A 22,033-nucleotide genomic window follows, 5' to 3' on the forward strand; every position below is an offset into this window, starting at 1 on the left:
TTCTAGTAAAATTAAAACATTTTCTTTTTATATTTGTGAATTTAATACAATATTTTAAAGTATTTATTAATTTGTGAATTTCTTTGATGAATACTTATTATATTTTGCATATTGTTTTGCAGTTCAAATTATCGAAAATGATTAGGCCAGGGTCCCTGTCTTCTAGTAATGACCCAGTGGAGGTCCCTGGATTTCAATAATGATTAAGCGGGGATACAGAGAACTCAAAAGGTTAAGTACCACTGATCTAGGTATTTGCTTGAAGCATTAATCATTAGAAAATACGTGGATTTTTGCACCCTAGAAGCAGAAACTCTTGGGGAGGAAAAACATCTAAGTGGTGTCTCTGAAGATGTTAGAATGATGCCAGAACAATGAGCTGGACAGTGTCCCTCCAGCTGAGAGCTAGAGTTTTCTTCTCTTCTTTTCTCTTGGGCAATCAAGTATATGCAGCGCTTTGGCCGCTTTTGCCTGCTACATACCTAGAACGGACTCTATCTTGATTTTGCATCGACTCTGTATTGATCTTGCCCCCAGAGTCTCACCCTGCTCCAGAGCTGTGCCAACTGTGTGTCTGCCACCTGCCACCACCACTGTTACCACTGTTGCTGTTACCGCCGCAGAGCAGCTTGCCTGAACCTTACCTGAAGTACACTGGAAGACCACTGGAAGCTAACTAACTAACTCCATCTTTCTGTGCCTTGAGCAGTTATTTGGTTGAACCACCTGTAACCACCATCGAGAGAGTATCATGCTTGTGCCTCTCCCCTTATGTTCACTGGTGCCCCGTGAGGCAAGTTTGCTGATAGGGAGGTAAGGCAGCGCTATCTACACTTCCTTCTACAAAACTCAGCCAATGTTCTATAGTACAGCATTTCAAGTATTTCAAGGACTCAATAATTCAGTACTCAATCAAAGCCTTGGCAATATGCCCAAAAGGAAAGTTCTCTCACAGAAAAAAGCTAAAGAATCCTTAGATGATACTTTTATTTCATCTCTGGTACTCCCTCTTTCAGGAGTTTGAGTTTGGCTCCAGTTCATCTAACAAGTCAAGAAAACAAGGGACAGAAGAGCACAATCAAGAAGGCACATCCATAGCCTCATCAACATCCATAACGCCTGACTCAAGGATGTCCCAGGGGTTGCCTAGTGTAAGTTTTCAGAGGACTTTGGCCAAAGGAGCCCAAGCACCAGCACAAGGGCTGATTAAAGAATATTTCTACAAGGTCCCCCATAAGGGACCTCACTCATCCACCTCATTGGGCTCATGGGAGCCCAACAAGCCATCAACGTCTTCATGCAGCGATTGCCTAGAGGGTCTGTCGGTTACAGGGCTAAAACCCCTCAGGTCAAACTTCTGCCCAAGGCTAGAAGCGGAGATCCAGTGCAGCAAGGGGATTCCTCCATCTGACCCTACACTTGGCTTCCAGGGACCTATCCTTGAGAGAGCAGTACAGATGGGAGATAAATACCCCTCGATCTAGTCGGACACAGACAACTGGGGTTTGGAAGGAGAAGTTCTGCCTAGCAACCAGCACTCATGCACGGTTATGGTGACCACTCAATTGCATGACAGTGCTGCTGCCTCTTTGTTTCAGACAATTCCACTGGAAACTCAGGGTCTCTTTATGAGTTTGGCCGGCGGCAGATGCCGCCACCACCAAACTCTTTGGGCCGGAAAACTGCCACTCCAGTTTTCTGCCCACTGGCCCTATTACAAATTTCCCACTGAGCCAGTGGGCGTTTCTGCCTGCTGGCCCAGCAGGAAACTTACCAAAACATTGACGCCGGCTCGTAATTGAGCCTGTGGCAATGTTGTGGTCTGCCAGGTGCGACAGCACCCGTCACGCACGCTTTTCAGTGCCTGTAATTTAAGCAGTGAAAAGCGCAATGGGGCTGTCCATGGGGGTCCCTGCACTGCCAATGCCAAGTGCACAGGCAGTGCATTGGGCCCCATGGGGCCCCAAGGACCCTGTCTCCACCAGCCTTTGTATGGCATTAGAAACACCATGCAAAGGCTGGCGGACACCTGGGTTGTAATCCCCAGGGCAGCGCTGGTAGCAGCACTGCCCTGGTGGATTAAGACCTTCGCCACTGCCAGGCTGTCGGCTGGCCTAAAAGTGGCGGTGCCGGCGGTGCAACCATGGCGCTTTCACCACGGTCGTAATATGCAGGTCAGACCACCACTTTGGCTGCAGTCCGACCGCCACAGCGAGTGTGGCAGTCTTAAGACTGCCACACTTGTAATGTGGGCCTGAGTCACCAAAGAACATTCCAGAGGCCAATTCCATTTGGTCCCCTACAAAAAAGCCTAGGAGGGAAATCAAATCTGATTGGGAAATCTATCCGACCGCTTTCTTGCCACTCTGGAAGACCAAATTGAAGTATCACTGGCACAAACCTCTGTACTTAGGAATTAGCTTAATCACAGATCCATCAGCCTTACACAACTAGGGACATCAGTCTCTCCCCCCACAGTCTCTCCTCCCACACCCTCCCCAGCCTCTCTGTCTTCTAACAGTATTCAGCAAGATATGATACCAGGGCTCTTTTATGGCAATTGCAAAAGATGGAGCTTCAGATGGACTCAGTCCAATCTATTGCTTCACCCTTAGTGGATCTGGGTCTCAGACTAAACTCTTAAGAAAATTTCCTTGGGTGGGCAGGGGGAGATCAACCCTGCTCGTGTTCCCCACTGATCGATAAACTAAGGGGCAGATTTAAGAGCCCCTAGCACCTCCTTGCACCACATTAGCATCATTTGTTGTTACGCTAATGTGGCCCAACGAGGCTAAAATCGCCGCACCAAATTTACAAACTTTTGCAATGCATGCGTTGCACCACTTTGTAACCCTTTTGCGCTGTATTATACCTGCCCCAGGCATAATGTAAGCAAAGGGGGCATTCCCCCATTAGGGGGAGCCGAAAAAATGGCGCATAGAAAGAGATTTCTTTGGGTAATTTTTTTCAGCACTTTTAACGCCTGCTCAGAGCATGCGTTAAAAAGAGGCACACTATTGTTTACAGTGGGTCTCAATGGGCTTTGCAAGATTAGCATCAAAATTTTAGACTATCTTGAAAAGCTCCGAACTACTGTCTACAATTCTGATGCTAATTCCCTAACTACCGCCATGGTAAGCTGTATATTAAATACAGCACACACATGGTGGCATTAGGGGGGGCAAGGTGGCGCAAGAATAGTGGCACTGCACTGGGTGCAGCGCCACTTTTCTTAAATCAGTGCCTATGTTTTTTACCCAAAATACTATGGACCCTTGACAGTGTCAAGATCATGACCAGCACCTCGGGAAAAAATACAGGTGCAACACCATTGAATTGAACTCCCATAGCCAAATTAACTGGTTCCAATAACAAGTCCTTCCCAGTTGTGGCAATCATGTTCCCCCTTGGGACAGAACAGAGGTATAATTTTTCAACAAAACAGCCCACTTGCCCCCCCTAGCACTACAGTGGACTTGTCTTCCCCTAGTGCGATCAAAGTGAGCACACATGTCCAACCTCCTTAATCACTGGCACCATCAGGCTCATCAAACACCTTCAATCTCTCAAGAAGGCTGAAAAAGAAAATGAAAAAACAGTCAGAAAAACAGTCCCTCATAAAAACGGCCATCTTTGTTTGCAGGGGTTACCGCCATCTCTCAAGCAGTCCAAGGGGATGGGTCTTCTAAGCTTTTCCCTATATTTAACTCAGTTTCCAAACCAAGTATGGGGCATACAGAGGACACAAGCCCACCACGCTGCTAGCTAGAACCACTGCCCACGAGAACCACTGAGTAACTTCACCCTTTCAGAGACAGCGCCGGATAGTGCATCAAAAGCTGCAGAGTTCTGATCTCCGCTAACTGTCCTGAAAACAAATAAAAAGTGACCATTCAAGGGGTCAACACAGCACAGGTACCAATGGTCAACACTTACAAACTTGGAGTCACACTGATGCCTGCGCCTGTTGCCGAGCTATCACTGGGTCTCAAGGAGATCCAAGAAGGCACATGCTTATTAGCCTCTACATCAGAAACAATGGCAAACAACAGTTCCTCAGACACAGCGCAGGTGGGACTGCATACAGATGTTGCTCCTACAAGCTCAATTTTTGCACCAAAGAAATTTACAGTGGCCGAACACTGGATCAATGGGGCGGAGCCACCAAAGCCCAACAGGCAAGGGCCTGTGGTTCCAGCAGTCACAACAATTCCTAGACCACAAATGGCAGAAATGAGCACTAATACAATCCCTTTTTGCACTGACTTAACCATCAGCTCAACTCTTATCGAGGGCCCTCCAGGTCCTGCAAGCAACAGCCGAAACGCCTATTGGCCTTGTGGTATCTTGCCTAGCAACTTGGCTCAAGTGAGCACATGACACGAGCTGAATGATAACTTGGAACAGGCCCATTCCATCAGTGGATCTTCCAGTGACATTAGAGCTCACAACAACTAGCTATAGCCAACACCAAGACCAAATGACTAATGATTGGAGGCAAAGTGGAACGATAACTAGTCAGAAACATCACCAAGATCAAATGTTAACATGAGGCACAATAGCCCAATAAGCAATTTCTCTCCTGATCACTCGAGTCACCTTCAAGGTGCAATCAGGCCCTCATTCTCCCAACCCCAACAAGCAATGGAACCACAGTTTAGCAGACCAGGGGAAGGCACACATGTAGGCACCAAGGATTTGTTTGAATTGGCATTTATCCCACACTACACCCTCAGCGGTGCCCATGATATATTAGGCAGAGGAAATTTGTTACACCTGTTCCAACACATTCCAACTTTGAAGAATCTAACCTCGGCTGACTTCTGTGAATTTCACTCAGACCACAGAAAAAGGAACCTTGGATGCCATAATAACCACATGGCAAAGAGCTGATCTTAGAGACGCCATTCTAAGTAAATCAAGGATCTTTGAGGAATGAGGCATTAAGCTGTTAAATCTACATACAACAAAATACCCTCATGTGTTACTGCCACATGAGCCCCTTAGTCTGCATTTGAGCGTCCTGAGAGGGGATTTGGGCCCACCCATGACTAGCTTCCAAGTGCGTCAAAAGCTACAAACTCCCTAGAAGTATCACGTGCTCAAAACTTAAGAAATTTAAGATATGTGATAAGAAATAATGACATTGATGGATAGTGCCAGCTGGGCCACTTTCACCATGGCACTCGAGGGGATTATTCCTAGCCACCATCGATCAGACCACTCTCAATCTCAGAAATCCACAAAGTAGCCTCAGTTTATAATCACACCGTGGAACATGGCAGGTCTGAAGACAATTCTGACAAGCAAACTGGCGGTGGCATTCTTGCACAGAAGCAACATCATCAGCTTACATTAAAAGTGGGCACATACTCCAACAGTTTTAGACGGCTTCTACAAGCTTTTCAAGGTGGCAAAACGTGCCAACCTATTTGGCCGGCCATCAGGAGGTCTTTAAATCTTCATTAAGCAAACCGCCAAAATTTAAGTTATGCCCCTAAATCAATCCTCCCCAGCTTTGCAAGTGTAAATAATGCCAGGGCTAACAATTTGTCATATAAGACTCTCCTACTCCTGATTAACTGTTATCATAACTCACAGAAAGCATTACAACTCCATGCAACTGATGACCTTTGCAATTGCCTTAAAGCCATACTTCTGGATCTGTTGAAGGGGAATTTAACATCAGGGACTTGGGAAGCTTCACTATCAGTGCCCAAAATGACAAAGAACAGGAAAAAATAAACAATCTTCCGAGTACCTTGAAATTAATTGCTGCTGAACAAGTATTTAAAACTCAAGTTCCCAATTATCAGTTTCCCTCTACTTTCAAAGGAATTTCAACAATTGATTACATCTTCCTGTCTGAATCTCCAGTGAATCACCTCATTAACCTTGAGATTCTCAACAGATGTGAAAGTGATCATAATCATCTGACCTTAACTGTGAATCTAGGAGCCCCCATTGCAGCCAAACATTGGACAGTGGGGCCCTCTACATGCGTCGAAGCAACAAAGTTAGTTAGGAGGATCAAATGGAAGGCCACAGACACCTCAAAAGGGACCAAGTGGCTTCGCATGGTGATCACGGACCCCAATAATACTCAGGGAGACACTCAAACCAGGTGGGCCAGACTGACTATGGAGCTCATGATCTCTTTACTAGCAACTGGGGATCACATGCAATCCTTGAAGGCAACAGGAAAGGAGCAGCATAACCAGCATTACAATAACGCTATTATCACTACATGGAGAATGCTAAGAAGGTTCTTGCACCACCACAAGTTCAACCCAGCTGTTAAAACTACAACAGAGATCATCAAATTGCACAAAGAAAATAAAAAAGTAGTGTGGGAAGCAAGGAAAGCCTTACAAGAAATGGAATGGCTAAATGCAGGAGGCTGGCCTGGCTTGTAGTGGGTACCAAAGGTGCTAACACCTTGTGCCAGGTCCATCCCTTATTAGTAGAGAAGAGGTGTTTCTAGCAGCTTAGACTGATAGAAGGTAGCTATGGCAAAGCAGCTTAGGCTGAACTAGGAGACATGCAAAGCTTCTACTATACCACTTACATCATATGCGCAATATCATAAGAAAACACAATACACAGAGTTACTAAAAATAAAGGTACTTTATTTTTATAACAATATGCCACAAGTATCTCAGTGAGTACCCTCAGTAAGAAGGTAAGTAATATACACAAGTTATATGTACACAAACCAAAATTAGGTAAGTAAGAGCAAGAAAAGTAATGCAAACAGTGTAGAATTACAATAGGTTGCAATAGGCAAGCATAGGAATAGGGGCAACAAAAACCATATACTCCAAAAGTGGAATGCGAATCACGATTGGACCCCAGACCTATGTGACCTTGTAGAGGGTAGCGGGACTGTAAGAAAACAGTCAGGGTGTCCAAGATACCCCACCCCAAGACCCTGAAAAGTAGGAGTAAAGTGCACCTACTACCCCAAAAGACCACAATAGCCATGATAGGGGGATTCTGCAAGAAGAACAAACACCTGCAGTGCACTGACAACGGATTTCTGGACCTGAGGACCTGCAAGGCAAGGGGACCAAGTCCAATAGTCGCAACAGTGTCCGGGGGGGCAGGAGCCCAGGAAACCCCAGATGAAGATGCAAGGAAGTTGCCTATGGATGGAAGAAGCTTGGAGTTCTGCAAGAAAGAAGAGGACTAGGAACTTCTCCTTTGGTAGACAGAGGTCCCACGTCGCGATGAAGCTTGCAGAGGTGTTCCTACTCAGAAATTCCGGCAAACAAGCCTTGCTAGCTGCAAGGATCATGGTAGAGGTTTTTGGGTGCTGCTGAGAACCAGGAAGGACCAGGATGTTGTCTTTTGGAGGAGGAGATTGAGGGGGCACTCAGCAACTCAGAGAGCCCTCACAGAAGCAGGCAGCATCTGCAGAAGTACCCCAACAGGCACTTAGAAGAAGATTGAACCGGAGTCCATGCGAAGTTACAAATGGGAGTCCCACGACGTCAGAGGAGAACTCAGAAGGTTGTGCACTGCAGGACGGAGTGCTGGAGACCCAGTCTAGGCTGTGCACAAAGGAAATCCTGGAAGAGTGCACAAGAGCCGGAGCAGCTGCAAATCATGCAGTACACAGCTTTGCAGTCTAGCGTGGGGAGGCAAGGACTTACCTCCACCAAACTTGGACTGAAGAGTCACTGGACTGTGAGAGTCACTTGGACAGAGTTGCTGTGTACCAGGGACCACGCTCATCAGGATGAGAGGGGACCCAGGGGACCAGTGATGCAGTCTTTTGGTGCCTGCGTTAGCAGGGGGAAGATTCCGTCGACCCACGGGAGATTTCTTTGGAGCTTCTGGTGCAGGGTGAAGGCAGGCTAGCCCCAGAGCATGCACCACCTGGAAACAGTTGAGAAAGCTGGCAGGATTAGGCGCTACAATATTGCTGGTAGTCGTCTTGCTACTTTGTTGCGGTTTTGCAGGCATCCTGGAGCAGTCAGCGGTCGATCCTTGGTAGAGGGTGAGGAGGGAGATGCAGAGGAACTCTGGTGAGCTCTTGTAGTCGTTATCTGAAGAATTCCCCAAAGCAGAGACCCTAAATAGCCAGAAAAGGAGGATTGGCTACCAAGATAGGAGGATTGGCTACCAAGAGAGATAAGAGCTTATCAGAAGGAGCCTCTGACGTCACCTGCTGGCACTGGCCACTCAGAGCAGTCCAGTGTGCCCCCAACACCTCTGTTTCCAAGATGGCAGAGGTCTGGGACACACTGGAGGATCTCTGGGCACCTCCCCTGGGAGGTACTGGTCAGGGGAGTGGTCACTCCCCTTTCCTTTGTCCAGTTTCGCACCAGAGCAGGGCTGCGGGATCCCTGAACCGGTGCAGACTGGCTTATGCAGAGATGGGCACCATCTGTGCCCATCAAAGCATTTCCAGAGGCTGGGGGAGGCTACTCCTCCCCAGCCCTTAACACCTATTTCCAAAGGGAGAGGGTGTAACACCCTCTCTAAGAGGAAATCCTTTGTTCTGCCTTCATGGGCCAGGGCTGCCTGGACCCCAGGAGGGCAGAAACCTGTTTGAGGGGTTGGCAGCAGCTGCAGTGGAGACCCCGGAAAGGCAGTTTGGCAGTACCCGGGTTCTGTGCTAGAGACCCGGGGGATCATGGAATTGTCATGGAATGGTATTGGGGTGACAATTCCATGATCTTAGACATATTACATGGCCATGTTCGGAGTTATCATTGTGACGCTATACAGAGGTAGTGACCTATGTATAGTGCATGCGTGTAATGGCGTCCCCGCACTCACAAAGTCTGGGGAATTTGCCCTGAACGATGTGGTGGCACCTTGGCTAGTGCCAGGGTGCCCACACACTAAGTAACTTGGCACCCAACCTTCACCAGGTGAAGGTTAGACAAATAGGTGACTTATAAGTTACTTATGTGCAGTGGTAAATGGCTGTGAAATAACGTGGACGTTATTTCACGCAGGCTGCAGTGGCAGGCCTGTGTAAGAATTGTCAGAGCTCTCTATGGGTGGCAAAAGAAATGTTGCAGCCCATAGGGATCTCCTGGAACCCCAATACCCTGGGTACCTCAGTACCATATACAAGGGAATTATATGGGTGTACCAGTATGCCAAAGTGAATTGGTAAATGTAGTCACTAGCCTGTTAGTGACAAATTTGGAAAGCAGAGAGAGCATAACCACTGAGGTTCTGGTTAGCAGAGCCTCAGTGAGACAGTTAGGCATCACACAGGGAACACATACAGGGTACATACTATGAGCACTGGGGCCCTGCCTGGCAGGGTCCCAGTGACAGAAGGACTAAAACAACATACATACAGTGAAATATGGGGGTAACATGCCAGGCAAGATGGTACTTTCCTACACTAAAGATACATCAAATGATCCATGAAAGAAACCTAGCCCCCTTCTGGAATTAGATCAATCAACTAAAAGCCCCAAACTCAACTGGGGATAATGAAGTTTCGGAAGGAGTCTAGGTGAACTATGTAGCAGCACAATTTCTAGCCACTCAGCTGCACCAGACCACATGGATAAATTGAGGTCTCCAGACCAGTCCACATGGAACCAGCAGGATCTTACAACTCTGGCCCAGGTTAGCAAAATCACCAAGGCAATGAAAAACGACATGGCACCAGGATCTAATGGCCTACCTGTTGGAATCTTAAAATGGGGCTTGGAGAACTGGGCCAGGGCTTTAACTCCTCTTTTCAATCAAGCCTTCCTCTCTGCCCAAGTCTGAGATGCATGGAGGGGGCTCTATCTTGTGCCCCATTTTTAATAAAGGGGACCCAACAAAGCATTCTACCTAACATTTGATAGCCCTACTAGATCCTGAGGCAGAAGCTTACACTTGATTACTACTCAAACAGCTAGAGACTTGGGTTCTGGACAATGATGTTCTTCCATTCTTTCAGACAGGCTTCAGGGCAGCAGCATCAACTGCAGACGACATAACCAGCCTTGCTGTTCTTAATCATCAAGCAACCCAAAGAAAACAGCTACTACTCTTCTCCTGCTTCATTGATTAAAGCGCTGCCTTTGATAAGGCTCCACGCTATGGAGAAAACTAACTATGTGGGGAATTCCATCAAACCTCTTCGGGGCGATAATTCCTCTTTATTCGGACACATGGGTTTGTGTTAAAATTGGGCCAAACACTGTTACCTCCAAAATTACCACCAAAGGTGGTCTGAAGCAAGGCTGCGTTCTCGCACTCCTGCTCTTCAACCTGTACACAGCAGACCTGGGCAAAGCTCTGGTGAACAACTGCTTGCCTCTCCCCTCATGCCCACAATTAGGACACTCGACTCTACACATTCTTCAATACACAGACAATATTGTATTAATGGATCACACTAAAATGGGCATGCAGTGAGCACTGACTAGTCTCCACACATACAATGAAAAGAACTACCTTACAATTAATCAGGACAACACCAAAGTCATAATCTTCGGCTGTTATGAGAACAAGAAATCTCTCACTTGGCGTATGGGGACCATGATTATTAAAATGGAACCGAAATATAACTATATGGGAGTCTGGCTCACAGATACCTCCAAATCCTCGCCCCACGTAGGCTCATTAAAAAAGAAAGCTGCTGCCATCACATACGGTTTTGCCTGCCTTAACAAGAAATTAAAAAGTCCCTCTGCTGCACTAATACTCAAAGTCATAAAGGCTTCCCTCCTCCCAGCACTACACTACGGGCACCAGGCCTACGCTGGTGCCTGTGCTCTCAGTCTGGAGCATGCGCAGTCCTCAGGTTACACAAACATATTTCAATTGCCCAGGCATCTTCGTGGATCTAGGAATTTGGTTTGGCAAATCAAGTGCTAACTTGTGAGTCCGACACCTTGAAATACTATCTACACATATTGAAAACGCCTGGGAACTCATTCAATGCCTGCTTAAAAGACACACTTGAGAGCCCAGGGAACCCATGGCATTGGCAATTACAGAGGGCAATTACATTGCTTCAAATTGAAGTACCAGCATTAAGACTGAACTCCATCTCCTTTTTGACCTGGAAAAAGGCGATCAACAGGCAGCTGTCTTTAATTTCATTTCAGCAAGATATTGCTTCTTTAAAGTCCACAGATATTCTACTCACCCTGAACGCCTTATATTTGGTAGGTAGACACCAGCCTTACCTTTCAGAGGCCATTAACAGTCAGATGTGAAGAGACATCATGTAAAGGCGACTGCTTGGCCTACTAATAGCAGACTTTAACTCGGCATGGGTCATCCCAGGTAAAGAGGGAGCATTTAGACTAAGTAACTTCAAATGAGAGTCATGGCTGCACCTCTTGTGCTGCTGCCCCTCTGCCGCTGTCAAGAGGTCCTTACTGAAACCAATTTCTTTGAGGAAGGGGGCCCGCACTTGTCAGGAAGCCTCTTCAATATGCTTCTCTCTATCTGAGGTAAGTACTTTGTCAAGGTGTGGTAAATATGTCAATGAACTTAAGGCTCACCTTCGACTCTGAACCAGTGACTCTAAACCCATTAACTACACCTAAAAGCTCATAACTGATTATTGCACAGAGATATCTGGAAATGCTTAGCTACGGGCGACTTACTGCATGCAACACTTTTTAAATACCAGTCATGCTTAAATCTAGTATTTTGTAATTTGCATTTTAACTATTGTGTTTTGGGGTTTTATTTTGCTCCTCTCAGCTTTTAGCATTTTAAAAGATTTCACTATAACTACACTTAACCTTTAGTGCTTGAGGTTTCCTTCGTGCTATAGAAACAATTGTATTTAGTTGTGTGAACATGCATTTTTTTCTGTAAATGCTGGTCTTGGATGGTTGCTGTTGTCCAAAATAATCTGTCCAAAAGTGTGTTACGGTTTTAATTAAATAAACAATAAATTTGACATTGGCACTCCGCTTAGTGAACCAGTTCAACTTACGCTCAGAAAGTTGTAGGTCGCCTCTCCAAAGAGTCTGTTAGCAGTTTTAAGCAAGTAGGCTCTGTTAGGAGCATTGATTGCAGAAATAAGTTCCTGGAAACCACGATGAATGTTATCTTTTTCAAAATCCGTTTCCTGCTGGGTCAACAGAAAAAGAATAGTTGCAAATTACACAGATTAACAAATTGTTGCATCATTTACATGAAATTTGGATACCATGTTACAAACGTAGTAGTAGCGTGAAGTCAGATTTACAATCAGAAGAAATCTTATTGTGCCTTTATTCCGATGTGTGATATAAATGACCCATTATAATGGTATATAGATATATAATTTGTTACTTCTTCCTAATAGTTTAATTATTTCTTAGAGGGGTGTTTTCCTTGGACATTATCTGAGGTGCCTCAATGCTATTGCTTAGCACCGAGGAGATAACTCACACCATACTACATTTGCTAAAGGCGAGGTATTTTGTCACCGTTTTTGCAGCTGTCTGTACTCTTTTGCATCATCAAAAGTCAATGTAGTAATTTCCCTACACAGTTAAAATATCAAAATTATTCTTTGTTATCCCAGAACACCAGCGATCTGTGTAAAAAGAATTGGAATAAAGTGTAGATAGTTTGCTGTCTAACACCACAGAAGCAGTTTATTTTATCAGGGCTATGGCAGGTTATTTAATTAGATATTCCTTCCTTCCACAAAGTCGAACATTTATGGTACTGCCATTTTTTCTACATTGGGTAATCCTGAAGACGATAAAAAGCATTGTTATAAGATCGCTATAGGTTTAATTAATTGTGTGCACATTTAAACAGCCGGGCATGTTTGTTCTTCGAATGTTTACTTAACAAGGGCATTGAACAATCAGTGACGTCTCTAGAAAGGCTTTTGTGCGTGGACAGGTATGCGCCTATGCCTGTGTATAAGACCACTCGGCCCATCTAACTTGACCACTTTCCTGGCATCTGCAACACCGTCTGCATTGCGGTTGCACTGCGATTACATTATATACAGAGAAATAACTAAATAGGTATTCAAGGTTAGATTATGTCTGGCAACCATCTAAATTCACATCTCCCTACTTGCTGTAACCTCAAAGCTCCTGTGTATGAGCTTAGGAGTTAGTTATCGCACATGATAAATAACGAGACCTCAGGGCATTTCATTGGTTGGGCAAAAGGTGCTCGAAAAGGTTTCAAAACAATGGCTAAAGTGCCATACCACAGTAGTAAGACAAAGAGCTAAAACAATGGTAGCATGAACAACTGCCCAACACTTTGGTTAACTTAGATCATATTCATTCCGCTTCCTCGGCTGCTGGCATCATCGTGGAAAGGCACCCTTTCTTGAGCTAAATACCTCCCAAACTAATGCTGTACAGTTGGCTTCTCTTTTTTCAAATGGTGGTAATTCGCAAATGTAGGCCACCTCAAAGCAGGAAATGGGAAGCTTGACTCAAAGAAGAAACATTGTATTCCCATTTAAACCTGTGTGCTTAATGTTCAACTATTAGGCACATCAAAACAGCAGCCCTTTGGGAAGTGTGATCTTCCAAGGCTTTAAGTCCTTATGCCATGGATTTGCCCCAACTTGTGTTCTACATATGTACCTAGGGACAAGAGTGGAAATCTCCCATAATTTTATAACGACTGATACAGCTAAGGGATGAGCACTTAAGGGTATGCTAACATGCTTAGATGCTAACCAGAGACCAGTAATTATGACAGAACAGGTGGTACAGAAATTGGCGAGTGAGTTTTAGGCCCCAATATGTGTCTTGAGTTAGGGAAGATTTGTTAAACAGTTGCAACATTCTTCAGCACCTCAGCCATATCCTGGAATTAAACCATCTTAAATCAGAGGACAGGAGCTATAAATAATCTATTATCAAAATAGCGGTAAGGAATACATACACCGCTAAGGACTGGGATTGTTTAGGTAACACACATGCAAGTAACAACCAAACTATACTCAGTAACCAATCTGTTTCTTTAGGCACCAAAGAAATAGACCTGAAAACACATCCAGCCTTGCATATGTTACGACCATGGAATGTGGATGGTTTGAGAAAATAATTTATTTAGGAAACTGTATCTTTTTTGTCAATATGAACCATTTGTTGTATGCAAGAGACATAGGACTTCATGTGCAAAACTCATTTGTGATTACAGTCTCTCTGATTTGCAAAATCACAGGGATTGCAACCACAGAACGCTTTTCTTTATGTACAAAAACCCTTTTACAAGCTGGATAATACTTTCTGACTCAAATAACACTTTTGTAATCCTTTATGAATCGTAAATAGGAGGTGTGTGAAAGGGATGCCCTGCTCCTATTTTGGATTGTACACTATTGATGAGTTTTTGATTCCCGAGTTGTGGTGGTAACAGCATTGCAAATTGGAAGGGGACTCTCGGGACTGTTCCCTTTTGGGAACTCTATTGGTAGCCTCAGAGTAAGAAAGGCATTATTCCAGTGAACCACTGCCTGCTTCCTCTGAAGTTTCCCAAAATAGAAAAATTGAAACTTCACTGGTTCCTTTGAGGAACGTGGTCTGTTTTTTTCAAAAAAAGGTTTTCTGTTTTGTGTTAGAAATTGGGTCTCTGGTGGCAGTCAGTTTGCACTCTATCAAAGCAGGGACCCTCACTCTAGTCAGGGTAAGGGAGATACACAGCTCAGATAACCCCTGCTCATCCCCTTGGTAGCTTGGCACAAGCAGTCAGGCTTATCTCAGAGGTAATGTGTAAAGTATTTGTTCAAACACACACAGTAACACACCACAAAAGTATTCCACACCAGTTTAGAAAAAACGCCAATATTTATCTCAATCAAACAAGACCAAAACGACAAAAGTACAACATGCACAAGCAACATTATGAATTTTCAAAGATATAAACTTCAATATAGCGCTTAGAAATATAAATGCTTCAATTTGGTGTTATCATGGCATCGTGATGGAGTAATTCTCAACAATTCAACACCAATGGCACGAGTCACGGGGTAACATGGACCCCAGGTACAGTATCTTTGGCAATGAAGAAACAAGCCAGTGCAAGGAGTTGGGGAGGAGAGGCGTTTCTGGATCCGGTGCAGCGTCAGTTCCTTACTATGGAGCAGGAGAGGTGATGCGGTGTTGGTGCAAAGCGTTGGTTCCTTACACTCCGGCAGGGTCGATGTCTGGCGGGTCAAGACACGGTGGGTCAACCTCACAGGGTCGCAATCATGCTACGGGGCTGCGGGTACCACTGCAGAGTTGGATATAATCGATGTCGGTTACATGGCACTTGGGACTCACTAAGTCACAGGACATCAGCGGGGCTGCAGCAGCGTCAGCCCTGCTATGTTGGCGGAGTTGTTGCACTCCAGCGGGGACCATGGCTTCGGTTGCAGGCGGTGTCATGGGGTCAGGCAGCGGCGTTTGATCTGGGCATCATCAGGAGTCAGTGCAACTGTTGTTTTCTTGCTGTTCAACCGGCTTTCACACCTAGGGGCCCAGAGACTGGAGTAGGCACGCTAGGATCCATAGCAAATAGACCCAGAGGCTAGTGGGTGAAGTTTTTTGCTTTCCTTGAGACTTCTTAACAGGAGGCAAGCTTCACAAGCAAGATTGCAGAAAGCAGAGTCCAGTCCTTTCCTTCTTAGGCAGAAGCAGCAGCAGGCCAGCACAGCAAAACTACAGGCAGAGTGGCAGGTCCTCCTCAAGCATCAAGTTCTTCTCCTTGGCAGAGGTTCCTCTAAAGGTCTGGGGTTTTGGGTCTACTACTTCTACCCATTTCTGCCTTTGAAGTAGGCAATCTTCAACGTTGTTTACAAGACCATGCCTTGCCCAGACCTCACCACATACATACAGCAGGGATTGGAGACTGCATTGTGTGAGGACCGGCACATCCCTTTCAGTTGCAGGTTTCAGCTCCTCCCTCCCCACTCTAGCCCAGGAGACACATCGGGGTATGCAGGACACTTTCCAAGCTCCCTTTGTGTCACTGTCTATAGGGAATTCACAAATAGCCCAATTGTCAGTCTGACCAAGACGTGGATTACACAAGCAGGCAGAGGCACAGAATGGTTAAGCAAGAAAATGGCCACTTTCTAAAAGTGGCATTTTCAAACTGACAATCTAAAAACTAACGTTACCAAAAGGTGTATTTTTAAATTGTGAGTTCAGAGACCCCAAACTCCATACCTCCATCTGCTACCAATAGGAAACTGCACTTAAAAGGTATTTAGAGGCAGTCCCTATGTTAACCTATGGGAGGGATAGGCCTTTCAATAGTGAAAAACAAATTTGTCAGATTTTTCAGGACATGTAAAACACACCAGTACATGTCCTACCTTTTAAATACACCGTGGCCTGCCTATGGGTCTGTCTTGGGCCTACCGTAGGGGTGACACTTGCCATGTCAAATTGGCAGTGCAAGACTGCGCACACAGACACTGCAGTGGCAGGTCTGAGACATGTATACAGGGCTACTCACGTGGGGGGCTCAATCAGTGCTGCAGGTCCACTAGTAGCATCTGATTTACAGGTCCTGGGCATCTTTACTACACTCTACTAGGGACTTACTAGCAAATCAGATATGCCAATCATGGATACCCAATCACCAATACAATTTAGACAGTGAACTCTTGCACTTTAGCACTGGTTAGCAGTGGTAAAGTGCTCAGAGTATCAGAATCAGCCCTGAAACAAATTACAGCACAGAGTCCAAAAACAGTAGGCCAGAAGCAAAAAGTACAGGGAGACCACGCCAAGGGCTGCCAGGTCTACCATTTTGGAATGAAATCATATCGATGGTGGTCTGATGTCCCTTGCAAGCCACCATCCCGGTGACTGCAGGCATTCGCAGGAGGTTGAATATTGCAATGTGCCTAATGAATATGAAGCAGGATGTTTTGAGACCCCTCGCAGTATAGTATTTTGTGACCCAAATTATTAGTACATAGGTCACTTTACAAAATACTGTGACATTTGCAAAAATGTAATAATTGTACTCCAGGCACATGGAGTATTATCCCACTCATGCTGCCAGGTTACACTGAGCACTTTGTCTCAGCAAACAAGGAAAGCAAACTGAGCAGACCATCATGCATCATTGGTGACTTTAACTTAAATCTGATGAAAGACCAAATTGAAGACGAACATAATGCTATGAAGGACTCTCTATGCGAACTAAAATATATTCTATAGAACAAAGATAGGACACTGAGGGTGAAGGTTTAGGACATTTTCTTTCTTCCCAGCAGATGAGAAGTTTGAATGGCAGGATGAAATCATGGGCCCGATGTAAGAAGGATTTCTGTGATTGCATAAGATTTGATTCACGGAAGCGGGCTGTTTTCGACTGCAAAAAGGGCTTTTTGCGTGTATGTAACTTAAACTGTAATTCAGTAACATGTACCAAATTGCAATTCGGGTTTTCCCCTGCATACTAAATCGGTATTTGGAAGGGGTGTGTTTATGGTACCTGTTAGACTTTTCCTCCTTGGCGTGGTCTCCCCTACCTTTTTGCCTCTGTTTCCCAGGTTGTTGATGTGTGCTGGACTCTGATGTTGCTGTTTTTGTTACTCTGGGTACTTTTCCACTTCTAACCAGTGTTAAAGTGCAAGTGCTTTTTTACAAAATGTGTATGTAATTGGTTTATCCATGATTGACATAGTTGATTTATTAGTAAGTCCCCAGGACAGTGCACTAGAGGTGCCCAGGGCCTGTAAATCAAATGCTACTAGTGGGGCTGCAGCACGTTTGTGCCACCCACATAAGTAGCTCTGTAATCATGCCTCAGACCTGCCACTGCAGTGTCTGTGTGTGCAGTTTCAACTGTAAATTTGACTTGGCAAGTGTACCCACTTGCCAGGCCTAAACCTTCCCTTTTCTTACATGTCAGACAACCCTAAGGTAGGCCCTAGGCATCCCCAATAGCAGGGTGCAGTGTATGGTTAAGGTAGGACATATAGTAATGTGTTTTATATGTCCTGACAGTGAACTATTGCTAAATACATTTTTCACTGTTGCAAGGCCTGTCCCTCTCATAGGTTAACCTGGGGGCTACCTTTAAATCTGATTAAAGTGTAGATTCCCTTTGGGAGCGGATGGACATAAGGAGTTTGGGGTCTCGGAGCTCACAATTTAAAAATACATCTTTTAGTAAAGTTGATTTTAAGACTGTGTGTTTGAAAATGCCACTTTTAGAAAGTGAGCATTTTCTTTCTTATACCATTTCTGTGACTCTGCCTGTTTGTGGATTCCCTGTCTGGGTGAGTTTGACAGTTGGGTTGGTTGCACCTCACACTAGACAGTGACACAAAGGGGAACTGGGGTGTTGTCTGCTTTTCCTGATGAGCCATCTGTGCTAGGAGGGATAGGAGGAGTGGCCACTCACACCTGAAAGGGCTGTGCCCGCCCTCACACAATGCAGTCTCCAACCCCCTGGTGAGTGTCTGGGGCCTGGTCTGGGCAAGGCAGGATTTCCCATTCAGGAGAGACTTCGCTTTGAAGTAGGCCTACTTCAAATGAGAAATTGGGCATAAAAAGGGCACCCAAAACCACAGACTTTAGAACACTTCTGGAAACCAAGAGGAACCTCTGCCTGGAGAAGAGCTGGAGAGCTGAGGAAGAAGAGCTGCCCTGCCTGTAACTGTGCTTTGTGGAGCTATCCTGCAGTTGCTGCTTCTGCCAGAGTAAGAGGGTAAAGACTGGACTTTGTGTGCCTTCCATCTTGTGAAGATCTCCAAGGGCTTGATTTAGAGCTTGCCTCCTGTTGTTTGAAGTCTCAGGGACAGCAAAGACTTCTCTCTGCCAGCACCTGGAGTCTCTGGAGAGACTCCTACTCTGCCCTGTGGTGCCCATCCACTTCCTGGGTTCCTGAAAGGAGAAGCTGGCAGCCTAAGAGGAAGAAATCCATGCACAGAACGCCGTGCGGGGAAAAGATCGACGCAACTCTGATCTGCGGCTGAAAAATCGATGTGCCGCCGGCTTCACGGCTAAAAATCGATGCTCGCCTGTAACGCAACCGAAGAATCGATGCACGGAGCTGTAGAAATGATGCGCAGCATCGCTGATGGAGGCTGGTGAGATCGGAACCCACGCTGCGTGGTTTTCGGATCATTGTGCAGCTGGATTTCCGACGCAAGCACCGCTGGGCTTGTAAAAATAAATGCAAGGCCTGCCCGGACCTGAGAGTGCTGACTGGATCGACGCATCGCTCTCCTGCGGAGAGAAGAAACAAAACGCCCGACCCGACGAAAGGAGAAATGGCGCAAGGTCTCGCTCGTGAGTGAAATAAACGAATCGCAAGACCTTTTTGACGCACACTCGCCCGTGCGGGGTTATTTTTGATGCACCCAAAGTACATTTTCACGCTAACAGTGTTAGTGTGTGTTTAAAACTACATGAAGCCTCTTTTTGCTTTTTACTTGATAACTTGACTTGTGTATTGTGGACTTTTGTTGTTTTGGTCTTGTTTTGTTTAGATAAATATTCTCTATTTTTATAAACCTGTGTTGTGTAATTTTGTAGTGTTTTCATTAAGTTACTGTGTGTGTTGGTACAAATACTTTACACCTAGGACTCTGAAGTTAAGCCTACTGCTCGTGCCAAGCTACCAATGGAGTAAGCAGGGGTTAGCTGAGGGTGATTCTCTATTACCCTGACTAGAATCAGGGTCCTTGCTTGGACAGGGGGTAACCTGACTGCCAACCAAAGACCCCATTTCTAATAGTACCCCTTCCAAGTACTGATTCGGAGTGAGATGTATTAATGTTAGGGCTCCCACTTTTTATGTTGGTTATTGTTTACTATTTCCGTCTGTATTTATCCATATTTATTTTTTGACCATCTTATTGCCATTTATTTTTTAAATAGTATAATTCTATATTTACTTAACTCTTAGACGTGCATAGTATGCGGATGCCTGTCGTGTTTCAGCAAATTAAGCAGCCACATATAACAAAACATTCCACCCACAGGTACATATTAGCATTATACTATAAATATATGTTAACATATGCCTGTATTTAAGGAAATCTCATCATGTTTTTAACCCCGCCATGCTGCCTGTTTGCCCAGCTTTTGCCCAGAGTTCCTAAAAGACAGCATGAAGATTGTCTCACAGTAACCCCAATTTTCAGTATTTTCCCACCTTTAAAACTAAATACAGACAGGAAACACATTGTTTTCTATCTGCATCTATCTGTAAAAATGAATAAAAATAGACAACTGGGAGTCTTAATGAATGTTTTGAGACCGAAATCTGGTAGCAAAATATTTATGTTTTAGCAGCTACTGAAAAGTAAAAGTAAGGCGTTCACAAACAGCAAGGTGTCTTCAAGAGACCTCTCCCCTTCCTAAATATTTACAGAACATAAAAAAAAAAACACATTAAGGAAAATAGGTTGCATTTTGTTTTAAATGCACTATTTAAAAGCAATCACAGTCATTGTGGTCTGCTGACCATATCAATCCACCATCTCTTTGACTTTGATGTTTCTAAATCATAGTGGGTTGTAATTTGTGACCTACCTCATAAATATCCATGAAGTAAGTCAAGTCGCAACCCAGTTTGATTCGATATTTTGCGAACCGACCTATTAATACACAAATAGGGGTTGTTAACTGCGGCCAGTATTTTGTGACCAGTCCTTCGTATATCTTGTCCCAGAGGGATTCTCATTAATCCAGATGTAGAATCACTGTTCTGGATTACATGTTTCCACTCATTCAGGTCAGGATTTTGGCCAGAGATACTGACCAATTTTGTGGTTGCAAAGGATTCGAAAGGCAAAACAGGATAGGCTTTTCCTACCTATTAAAATGAGATTGCAAATGGATACTGATTCCGTATTTAGAACAGATGTTCTGTGGGCATCCTTTCCAAATACCTAATCGGTGTTGAATGTACCAATGACTTGTTCCTTCAATTGTGGTCACAAATCATTGAAAAGTTAATGACGCTTGAGCTGGGGTGGTAACTCACTCATAAAGGGGGTCTCCCTTGAAGCCTTTCCCCTTTTTGAAATCTAAAAAAGTTTCATGGTGAGTCATAATATTCCAGGGGAGCACCGCATGCTCTAACTAAAACCTTAAAAAAGGTTTTTTTAGAAGCAGACCCAGTTCACTTAAGGAAAACAGAATTTTTTTTAAAAAAAAACTTTATTGAAACATAACCTATGGCAAGGTGGACTACTAACCCTTGTAGGTCATCAGTGGTGTGATTGTGGCCAATCATAGTGAGTCACAGTTTGCCACCTACCTCATGAATATTAATGAGGTAGGTTGGATTGTTGCCCACTCCAATTCTGAACATTGTGAGCTCATCTAACAGGACACTGATTGAATAACAAAATTCCGTACTATTCGCAAATATACTGATCTCAAATTGCGACTAGTTTTTGCTATCAGTGTCAGCATCCTTCTGGCTATTCATGATCATTAAATCGGTGGAAAGTGATTATTTCCGAATAATTATTATTTTAATTATTATTTTTAATAAATGATTTGGCCCCGTGGACGGTGAATTCATCATGTGTGGAACAGCTAAAAGAATCCAACTGCAAAAAAAGAGCTTTGTGGTTCTCATCTAGGAGTGAAAAACTGAAAGATTGACAATCACAAGAAAGCTTAAAAATCATGAGGGACATTTTTAATAATGTTAAAGAGCCAGTGAACCTGGTGACTTATTGGAGTAAGGTAACAAACACCTTGTGTACCAGTACGGCTCCAGAAAAGAGTATTATGTGAAATCACAATCAGATTTGTAGGAAAAGATTGTTTTTTTGCAAATCTTTAAAAAAAATGAAAAATGCATTGAAGTCCCTACTACGAAATTCAAAAGCATTTATCAAACAGGAATACATATTTATAATCAGGAAGCACTGCAAGACAAAGCATACAGAATATTTTTGCATTCATATATTTTGAGGAAACATCACCTTGCGTGCTTTCTTAGTACAGCCTCCAGTACCACTTATTGCATCAAAGTGAAGAACCTGTGGGTAAATAAATTGGGAAATGTTACCAACATTCTAGAATAATGCTGATGAATACATAATCTGGATTACTGAGATAAAGGAGGAGCTTTATCCTTGGCTAGTACAGACCTGCCACCTTTA

General features: G+C 44.4%; 1 protein-coding gene across 2 annotated transcripts in view; it reads right to left on the bottom strand.

Annotated features, from left to right (window-relative positions):
• Positions 1-22,033, bottom strand: part of LOC138268422 (leukocyte elastase inhibitor-like) — a 108,851-nt gene that overhangs the window by 43,890 nt on the left and 42,928 nt on the right. For both annotated transcript variants that reach the window (XM_069218043.1, XM_069218051.1), the window contains 2 exons: positions 21,854-21,910; positions 11,924-12,058 (listed from right to left, as the gene is read on the bottom strand). In XM_069218043.1, coding sequence (XP_069074144.1) covers positions 11,924-12,058; positions 21,854-21,910 — 192 coding nt within the window. The remainder of the gene's footprint in view (positions 1-11,923; positions 12,059-21,853; positions 21,911-22,033) is intronic.

The sequence above is a fragment of the Pleurodeles waltl genome, chromosome 2_1 (genome assembly GCF_031143425.1).
Source record: "Pleurodeles waltl isolate 20211129_DDA chromosome 2_1, aPleWal1.hap1.20221129, whole genome shotgun sequence".
In the NCBI taxonomy this organism is placed as follows: Eukaryota; Metazoa; Chordata; class Amphibia; order Caudata; family Salamandridae; genus Pleurodeles; species Pleurodeles waltl.